At 37.2% G+C, this 10,714-nt stretch overlaps 1 protein-coding gene across 2 annotated transcripts; it reads left to right on the plus strand.

Moving 5' to 3' along the window:
* Window positions 1-3,548: 3,548 nt before the first annotated feature.
* On the plus strand, window positions 3,549-8,594 carry LOC116776298 (uncharacterized). 2 transcript variants are annotated; one of them, XM_032669457.2, is made up of 7 exons: window positions 3,549-3,778; window positions 4,504-4,620; window positions 4,688-5,026; window positions 5,178-5,389; window positions 5,873-6,024; window positions 7,740-7,926; window positions 8,301-8,594. In XM_032669457.2, exons 1-7 carry the CDS (start codon window positions 3,673-3,675, stop codon window positions 8,490-8,492), a joined length of 1,305 nt encoding a protein of 434 aa, XP_032525348.2. In that variant the 5' UTR covers window positions 3,549-3,672; the 3' UTR covers window positions 8,493-8,594. The 2 variants fall into 2 exon arrangements, with proteins under 2 accessions (XP_032525348.2, XP_032525349.2); XM_032669458.2 differs by having other exon boundaries at window positions 5,193-5,389.
* Window positions 8,595-10,714: the final 2,120 nt, after the last annotated feature.

The following is a 10,714-nucleotide window of genomic DNA, read 5'->3' on the forward strand; positions in this document are numbered from 1 at the left end:
CGAGGTCTCTGTGACATTATGTTTATATAGTGATGATAATCAATGGATTTTTATGGAATAAATATGATAATCTATTGATGTTTTATTTACAAGAACTAAGGTAGAAAAAGATGTACTGATAAAAAAGTTGGAGATCTAAGCTGCAGTGACAAAGATAGGTAGTTTGTCCTACTTTATGAAAGAGGTGTTGGCGGATTTAATTATGTTTTGTTTTAATACCTCTTCCGTGGCCGTAATAGTTGAGATTAAACCGAAAACTTCTAGAAATGAAAGCAGTAAAGTAGGTAAAGTGACCTTAAATAAAGTAAATCTTATTATATCTTAGCGATCGGAAACAGTAATAAATAACATATAAAACAGAGGTTTACTACAACATGAAGAATTATTTTGGTAACATATGTATATATATCGGCGCAGATCTTATTATTTGAATAACTAATAATTGAGGGTAGTTGAAATTATCAGGTGTCATCTGCGGATCCACCTGCGTAGCCACCTGTGCAAGTACAGTCACAACAATGAGTGGTGATTGGTATAAATAGAGGCGAGGGTACACATTAAAGACAGTCTCCTACTAAAAGACTTGGACCTGTCCAGAACTAATATCAATTCATTCTTAGAACTTACTTTGAAGGCAACCCTAATAGGTATTTTTCAAATTTGCTTAGGTAGAAAGAGGAGCTTGAAGGGTTGAGGTGAGCGTTTAACGCGCGTTAGATAGGCTCCCCTAAATTTAAATCTGGATCGCAAGTCCCAGGCTCTGTTGAAGCTCCTCTCCCTGCAACGATGGACCCGGCACCCGCACGGTGAATCCATTGAATGCTGAGAAGCTTCGTCGCAGTATAAATATATTACATAAAAGAAGATAATAGCAAAAGATGTTTTTCTATGATCTTATCAAATTTGGATCATAATAAGAACGAAAACAATTAAATTAAACAAAACCAAATCTATTAAATGCATCAGAGCCATCTAGCGAGACCTGCCTGACAGTTTGTTTTAGATTGAAATTTGTTATAAAAGATTACATCATTAGCAACTAGATGGCACTGTTACTAATTTAACGCCAAAATAATATGCTTTGTTTATTATTTGGTCAATTCATCGAATTTTTAACTTAAAAAATCTCATTGCATGAATTTAGTTTATCACCTTAATTGTTATTTTACCGCACATATAAGTATTGAAAAGTTATAGACTAGTTATATTAAGTCATCTTTTAGCCAATAGATGGCAGTGAACCAAAATTTTAATTAGCAATGAAATACTACTTGATATTTCTAATGACTCTGTTTAGTATAAAAAGTTTAATTGAACTGCTTGTGTTTTGAGTAAGTAAGTTTAGATGATTTCAGTAGGTCTACTGTAAACATTTGATTGTGTCGTCAATGCCGAATTTAAAGTGAAAAAGATATAAAATGAATGAATGTCTTTATAAAGATTTTATGTGAAACCTACAGAACATGGCAATACTGAACTATAAATGATATATTTTCAACGCACATATATATGTTCCAATAGAGCAGTGCTGTGTATATGTTCATGTGACATAATTTACAAATAATTACGAAATGTAAGAGAAGAGCCCTCGAGATAAGGGTTTAATATATCCATAACGTTATATACACTATAAAGAAACTTTTTCAAAACAAAGTTATTTTGCCGTTTGAGTTTTTATTTAGTTGTTGATTTAAAAGCTTTTTGTTCAAATTTATAAATATTGAGATTTTAGTAAAAAAAATAAGAAAAACTCCCATAAACATTATACATATATATATATATATATATATATATATATATATACATCTAACAAGCTCCGTGCGACAGAACAAACAAAGTCAGTAGCTGACAGCTGTCATTGTATTACTATATTTTTCTTCCTGTTAAGTTTAACATATATATACTATTAACAATATAAATAATAATCTGATATATTCATATATTTGATATTTAATTTTTCTGTACATTATTTTACTGTATTAAAATAATAAAAAATGAAAATAATAGTCGACTAAAGTTTTATTTTTCCTTATTCTAATAATCGTTAAGCTGTTCTGGTTTATATTACTAAGAAATATAAAAAAATACATAAATATTAAACCAATGAGTGCACAGACGACGTCTCATTTAATAAATGATTTTTTTAAATATAATAATAACATTAATAACTAAAAAATCAAATCCTTTACAGAAATTTTAGTTTTGTCCAAGATTCAATGTACACAAGCTCACTAACTGGTTTATAAATGTACCAAAAATAAAAAAAATACATGATAATAATCTGGAACCTCCGCCGCGGGAGCGGGAGCGAGGTTATTTATCAAAGTCGAACTTCTTAAGACAACTTACAAATTGTAACCAAACGTTTTAAAAGCACCCTTATATTCCAACAATACATTATATAAGGCTTTCAGACCCTCATATACAACGGATGTAACCAAATATATAATCTATGACAAGGTGATAAGACTTAGAATTGTTTGGATACTATCCAAATATAGTTGGCGCCACCCAGACAGGACTTCGCCATGAGAAATATTAATAGTTGATTTGAGAAACGAATTAATATGTACTCTATTTTATTATTCATAAAGTTTGCTTCAGTTTGTTGTTGGATTTCAGTAGAAAAGACGGATAGTATATTGAAAAGTCAATACTGAAAGCGTTTCAAAACTATATACGAATGTGGACTTTACCGCATTGCGTTTAAGGTTTATAATGTAGTTAATGTTCTGTGTCGTTAGTAAGTCTGGCGGCCGCGGCGTCGGTCGGGCGGGCGCCATCTTGTCGTGTTGTTTCCGCGCTCAGCCTCTTATGACTGAATTTATCCCGAAACTTTCCCTGTAACTCACGGAACTCATCCCCTAATATATTTATTATGCACTATCGGCTTATTTAATCTCGACTCGGCTGTTTTTGCCAAAAAATAAGGCTATTTAGATACATTAAGGCTTTAGTGAATATTGCCAAGCGAATTGTACGTTTCTACGACTTTTTAGATTTTTATGGTCGCGACGAAAAGGCTTTTCTGTTTAGAAACCTATTAAAGTGTTATTTTTCATGTATCTCACCTTACATAACAACCATGCCTGTTGTGTAAGGTTCTTGGCAGAGCACCCAGATAGTAGATACAGGCTTTTATATTTCGACTCAAAATTTCTGCTAATTTTCAGCTTGGTGGTGCGTCACTCGACTTATTGTAATCATTATTTTCTTCATACTCATATAGACAGATTTATTAAAAGGTATTTAATCATATAAATTGATAACATATTAAATATCTCAACAGTTACAAGTACGATTAGTTATGTATTGGCTCAACCTATGTCTTATAACCCTTTAATCACAGACTATCATAAATTCATAACTTCCTTAACAGGAGTTACGAACCAAGTCGACAAATATTTTCTTAGTGAACGTGTAAGTTAAACACGATGGTTGTGATTAAACATTTTAATTTATTACGAAAATCAGAAAAATAATACCCATCTATAACCTTTTCGAGCTCGGAGATAAATATTTTTATATTAAAACTCTTTACAGCGGACCTCTTTACGTCACTAACGTGTCATTTTCTTCTTGTTCACGTCTTGTGATAAATTATATCTTATAATGTGATTGTAATACTCGTCTGTTCCGGTTGAACCAGTGCAGCGGCTGAATGCTTCCCAGATGCTGTTCAGGATCCCTGGAGTGCTGCTAGTGCTGCTAGTGGAAGCCGTCAGCTATGATTACGGAGATGGTGATGTATATGAGGAGTATGAGGGATACGCTGATGGTTAGTGAGGACGGTTAACGTTAAAAGAAGTTTTTTTCAGCTTTCTTTCATCTAATGGTGGGTAATTTGGGAGGTTTAAGAAATATATACGAAGCTATAGGATCAAATTATTAGTTAAGTTATTTTTTTGTAATACATTAAAATTGCTCGTGTTTAAATCCGTCGGGTTTTTATAATATTATATACATATATGTATATTGTGGATATAAACATGGTAAGTGTGACAAACAAGCCACCGTGTAACTTGTTTCATCAAACCTCAGCGCGCTTACAGTATCGTGTTCAACGGCTTCTGATATGAAAGTAGTTTTTTCAGTAGTTTCGTTTCAACGATCTTAAAAATCACTAGGAGAAAGCTTTTCTCTCGTGTCTTTCACGTAATACATGAACATTATATATGTATGTCTATTCCTGATGCTGCGTTGGCATTAAAATGTCACGTCGAAGAAGATTTATTTTTCTTTTCTCTTAATATTAATTCTTCGTCAATACCATTACAACGGACGCTTTGGTGAGGCCATGTTTATGACACTTGGACTTCAGGTAGTTTTTAATCCTGATCGGTCTTACCATTATATGATACGTAAATAATCTTTACAAGGAAGTAATCTGAAACATTTTATTAAATATTAAATCGTATTTCTTTACACTCATAACTTAAAGATATGTTTATAACGATCATATTCGAACAGATAGTGCTCATGTTGAATTCTGTTCTGTTGTAGAAGACGAAACATCGACGACACCGATATCTGAGCAGTTCACCATCAACAGGATCCGAAGGTATGGAGCTGAAGCCGCTCTCAAGACGCTCAGTCCAGAGGATGTCAGAGAAGTCAGGGGTGAGATGCAGCTAGAAGTACAGTTGAGACCACTAATACATCCTAATGACGCTTGTGTGGTTTCCAGGCGCACTGAAACAGCTGTTTTCCAGTATAACCCTGGAGAATCCTTTCACTCCATACATCACCACCTCGCAAACCGGTAGCGCCACCAGCACCGTCACCTCCACGTACGAGCCCAACGTGAACGCCACCAGCTCCAAAACATCGACGTACATAACAGACCTATTGACGGAGGTCATAAGGATCACGGACCCTGAACAAGTGGATGAGAAGCAACTGAGGCAGAAGCTCAGCGAGCTGGTGGCGAGGAAGCAAATTCCGGACCAATATCCGGCCACGGACGCGGAGACCACCACCGGGACGGTGTCCAGTGTAGAAACCTCTAGTCCCTCTAGTCCCCTAGGTAAGAATGACTAGTCACTGGCTCACTTCTACCCCTACCTAGAGCGCTGGCGCACACCTCCGCTCCGCTCCGCGCTAGTCGTAAGGCTGCCGAGCGACTGCTGCCCCCTCTAGTGGGGTACGTGAGACAGTGTATTATATCTATTGTATAGATACAAACACCACAGTCAGGAAGCAGGAGCTAGATATACCGCGGCTACTGGCGATCATCTCGGATCTGGCCAGCGAGTTCGAGTCCAACCTCACGAGGAAGCTGAACGAAACCCTGGCCAACATGACGCTGCCAACCTGCACCACGCCCACACCCATACCGCCCGTCACGTCGGAGTATGACGCCAACTACACCGGGAGCGTCATAGCCAAGGTGAGAAGAGAGACTCAGGGGAAGCTGGTCACTCATTTACTAAATAAGTACGGAAGTGATTTCAATGAGAGTTCTTATCTCTCTCTGCGACATGTTCCTGCGAGAGACGGCGTCAAGGCTGTGGCGACTTCCTACTATAGTTGTTGTACTTTAACATAAAATACACTGAACGGATTCTGTAAACTACTATTTATCACTCATTCCAAGGAATCGCACTGGAATGCATCGTCAGACTAGATGGCACTAATATTATTTGCTTCTCTCAAACTTAATTCGGTGGTCCACGAGGATGATCACAGGCACTAGCTAGTATATGGAAATGCACCGGACATACAGTGAACGGCTCTGATATTGTGGAGGCTATATACGTATAGGTTCTGTGGGAAACTTTTAAAGGTAATTAAACCTTGGATGCTAATCAATCAGACCCGTTATTATATGATGGTGAGTCAGACAGTTTTAAACTGACTACTCCGGTGTCAGTGTTACGTGTGTGGTCTCTCCACCCCCGCCATACCGAAGAACGCTCACTGTGCCGACGCCTTCGCCGGGGACTTCCTGCCGCTGGTGCCGGTGGACCCCACCGCCAAGGGGAAGATCTCCAGGTTCAAGAAGTACTGCCAATACTCCAATGTGTGAGTACGCATAACTCTTTATACATATACTAGCTCTGCCGGTGGTTTTGCTTGCTTTGGTTATTTTTGTAATTAGCTACATCGATTAACATGAAAATTCTAAAATTAAACTAAACTATATCACTGTCTGATACACCAGCTATCTGCTAGTGTAAGTTACGTCAAAATAGTTTCAGCCTTTTCAGAGATTAGCCGGAACAAACAAACAGACAAAACATGATAAAAAAGCTTTATTACAAGGTCTGTACATACCTGAGCCTGTTGTAGTATAAAGCGTTTCCTCTGATATTACAAACAGACATTCCTACCTTATGATTTATTATACATCAATAGGGAGAGTCGTAGCTCGGGTCGTAGCTAATTGTAGAACCCGTCTACAAACCGCTACATACAGCTACGGTCCTTCCAACACTTGCTTATATCAATTCAAGTATTGGATCAACTTATCTGACATTTTCAATGTTCAACACGCTTACCGGAAGTTTGTCTAACACTACATACGAAGCGTTTCCCGTTAATACTGTAACGTGAGAAGATTTATGAATGAAATACATTTAACGCTACGTGTGTAGTGACGACGCGCACTTGGAATAAGCACACAACTTATTATTTAAAACTCTTCTTTTAACTTGGTGATGTCACAGTATATACCTAAATATGTTGCGAGTATAAGACAAGTAAAGCACACGACTTTACCTTCACGTAATAGTGTAGTAATGAACCAGAGGTATCAGGCGAAAAAGTTAACAAACAGATGACAATTAGCAGATAAAGATGGCGACCTTAGAAAGCGAAACCACAAGACACGAACTATTGGTTTAAGGCTTTTTGATAACGGTTTAATTATGATATGATCTGGGTGTTTGTATGAAGATAAATGATATATTTTAAAATTTTGTTATAGCTTTCATTACATGAGATCGAGTAGATAAAAATCGAAGGTAAATTATATATATATATATATATAATTATTTTAATTCCTTCTACACAACAATAAAACTAAATGAAGGAATTAATTATATTAATTCCTTCATTTAGTTTTATTGTTTTAAATTCATTAAAGGTTCCTTAACTATAAGCACTGCTAGAAATAATTTCATGGGTTGCTGATAAAAAAAAATGTATTTTATAAAACGTATCTTAGAGCTGAGCTAGATTAGATCCCAAGTGTTGAGAGGTCTCTAGTACTAACACACAGCACCATGTGTCAAGAAATCCTTCATCATTATCCTACAAAAACGTGAATTTTGTGTGTCTAACGAAAAATTCCTGAATATAATACATTTGGAGCCCCACAGGCCGATCCGAGAGAAGCTCGCATACTTTATTAGGTATTATATAAGAGTTGTTTGTAACGCCGCGTCACGGTGGCCGCGAGCCAACAACCGCGAGCGAGCTCCTGATGTATACACGAGGAGCAGCTCAATAAATCACCAGCAACCTGGGGGAGGGTCTGCCCCGGCGCGGAGACGAGGGCGAGAGGTCCTACCCTCGCGATTAAACTGAGACGCCTCATTGAGCCACATTAACATCGCAAATTATGATTTACTGTTACGAATACTGAGGAAACTCCACAAGATGACTCTGCTCTTATCATATATAGACGCCGCCTCTGACAGGCGCTTGCTGTATGCTTGTTGTATTCTGTTTGAGATTTTAAATGAGTTTTGTATATATAAGATATGAAGTATGTTCATTGCTGTATGTCCGTCCAGCCCCAGGTACCAGCTGAACGCGAGCCAGCCCCGGGTGATCCTGGGTCGCTGGACGGGAGGCTGCGCCGTCCGCTGGATCGACCTGAGCGGTGTGTACACCCAGCGGACCTGCAGGAACAGGCTCCAGCCCACCATGGGGCTGCACTTCGGCAGCAAGAGAATGGCCAAGCTCGAGAGGAGTCTGTGGGTACGTGACTCACCCTGAGCCTATGCGTGTCAAATGTTTGGTGGTGTCGATAACAGTGAATGAAGTATTCATTTAGTTTAGTTTTTATGTTATTTGGTTTACTGTTGAGGACATGGGTTGTGGAATTTGGGTAAATATTAACCTGAATAAATTATGATTAGGTAAATATTGACACTCAGAGTGTTCTCTTAACATTAGACATCAGTATAGTGCGTGACGAAATTAATAAGAAGGTTCTGATGATGAGAAGTATATAAGCAACTATTCAATATAATATGCAATAGTTGAGTTCCGTGAGAGCTTCATTCCGTGAGATAGTATGAGCGTAAAGTGATGGTAAGGTTGCAGACTGTAGATGTGGTTCATTCCACCAGAACGTGGAGAACGGGTGTATAATAAGTCCCATGGCGACGCTGGTGCCTCTCTCCCGCGGCATATCGCTGTACGCTCGCTTCCACGCCTGTGTGTGCACAGGCAGCTGGTGCAACATCACCTCCCACCACCTGCATCTGCACCTGCAGCACTGGCTCACCACACTCCTCATGATGCTGCTCAGGATCACGTGACATAAGAAGGAAGCTGTCGCCTCGCACACCATCGCTATGTTCTGTTTCGTCAGTAAAATTCTTGTAATAATTTTGTATATAAATAAAAATATTTTCCTCGTCCCAATTGTGTTTAATTTTACTTCGGAAATACTACTGGAATGTGACGTCATAATTCAAGATGTTAAATTTTGATACCAAAAATATAAAAATTATAAATCACTATAAAAGGATAACGTATGAGACTCTAATAGTACAAATATATTTAGTCGAATCGTAAATAAAGTATTCGTTGTCTTTTCAAAGATTTTCCTCCGAAATAATATTTTTCTTGTCTGTTAAATCTTTTAACAGTATTCAATGAAGACTCGTCATATAATAATATATTGTAATTAGCGCTATATAAAATGTCTTAAGTAACCTTTTAATATATTGTGTTGTGTTAATGTCTCGCCATTATTATTACTTATTGCTACTTGTTACTTGTTACTAACAACAAAACGACCATGTTCCTTTCTTATGTTACATACAAGTGTAACGAATCATTTCTGTAGCCTGTAGGTGCTTTGATCGGGAATACTAACTAATTTATTTATAGTACAGAATCACATCGGGTAGGTCGTCAATCAGTAGTATTAAATTTAAATTTAACTAACAACTACAGTTTAGAGTAGATTTCGTGTTTTCTTGGGCCGTTCGTCTCTAGTTAACTTTACTGGTTTCAATAAAATAAACTTTTTTCATGAGCAGTCACTCCTCCTACTATTATTAGTTAAAAGACAGTATTTATAAACTCGCTTGTATCTTCTTCCGCCTGCGACATGAAGTACCTTCTTCACATATTACTTGTATACTGCTAATACTTAATAGTAAACATTAAGTTGATCATTTATTGAGGAGAACAAGGTCTGATGATGGAGTATGTATGTACTTATATCCTGAGGTCCGGAGAGTGAGGTCGCTGGAGCAAAATGGCGCCCTCCTGCCCACCTGTTGGCTCACCGCGCATTGGCTGGCTGCGATAGGCACACCCACTCACAGAACGAGACACGGCTCTATAACACTCAGAAAAGATAAGGTAAACATTCAAGTCATGTATCGAAAGTATATATATTTATATATTTTAAGAATTATAAAGTTCACTCTTTCACGCAAACTTCGACCTTTTACTCAGTCTATATAGGATTTTTTTTATGTTAAATCGTTTCATAGCTCTATTTTAATTTTCATCTTTATAACACTGGCTGAAAGTAAAATAAATAATATACAAGGAGGTTGTCGCCCAAATAGGTCTGTTAAAGAACCAAAAATCGATTTTGATATATTGATAGGTATAAAGGTAGATTGTATAACTTCAATATCATCGATGAGATGGCTTGTGACGATGTGTGCATGTTTGTTGCTCTGTAACACAAAAACTACTGAACAGAATCTGATGAAACTGTACACTAATGTAGCTCAGACATCAGACTAGGACACACGCTATAGTTTATCCCTTTACTCTTGTAGTTACCGCCTATAACAACACAAGTTGTACCGTGTATGTAGTCACTTATGCATTGTAGTTAAAAGTTAGGTGACATGTGCCTTGATTTGTCGTACGTTATACCTCTCTCTATAAAACTAACACCAAAGGTCGCAGGCGTCGCGTGCTATAAGTAGTTTAACATAATTAAGCAGCAGTCTTTATATAATTTTAAAGGTGAAAAGAAAAAAATGTTTTCAAAAAACTATCAAAAGAATTAAACTCAATGCTTAGAACATATTGTGTAACGTTTTATTGCTCGATAACATCCGTTAAATATGGTCAGAGATAATAATAACAGTTTAACAATAAACGGTGAAACAAAAGCTTAGACCTCGATATAAGAAACTTTCTCTCGACGCTCTGAGATCAAAGAATTCAAACATCCAGTAAACAAACCGAATAACAGAAGCAAAATAAAATAATCCGCTAATTTTGATGGTGAAGGGTCATCGCCCCTGACCATAACAATCGGGACAGTCAATTAATGTTTATTGCGTCTCCGATATCCGATATCTTTATAGGATCGCCAGAGACAGGAACCGATTCCAGATAGTCTCCCTACAGCGTGGGTGAACTCGCACACTGGCAATACCAACAGGGTATACCAACAGTATATGACAAATAATATATAATGAAATATGTTTCAAATTAAAAAAAATACGTGCACAGCGAAGAGTCGACATAAATAAGTCTGCTAAATAGCTAACTATTTACA

The sequence above is a fragment of the Danaus plexippus genome, chromosome 28 (genome assembly GCF_018135715.1).
Source record: "Danaus plexippus chromosome 28, MEX_DaPlex, whole genome shotgun sequence".
NCBI lineage: Eukaryota > Metazoa > Arthropoda > Insecta > Lepidoptera > Nymphalidae > Danaus > Danaus plexippus.

What these genes read in the sequence shown, in the direction of transcription:
- LOC116776298 (XM_032669457.2), top strand. Translation starts at nt 3,673, where the DNA reads ATGCTGTTCAGGATCCCTGGAGTGCTGCTAGTGCTGCTAGTGGAAGCC. An exon ending in GTATGAGGGATACGCTGATG is followed by an intron (nt 3,779 to 4,503) that starts GTTAGTGAGGAC and finishes GTTCTGTTGTAG; the next exon opens with AAGACGAAACATCGACGACA. An exon ending in GGATGTCAGAGAAGTCAGGG is followed by an intron (nt 4,621 to 4,687) that starts GTGAGATGCAGC and finishes TGTGGTTTCCAG; the next exon opens with GCGCACTGAAACAGCTGTTT.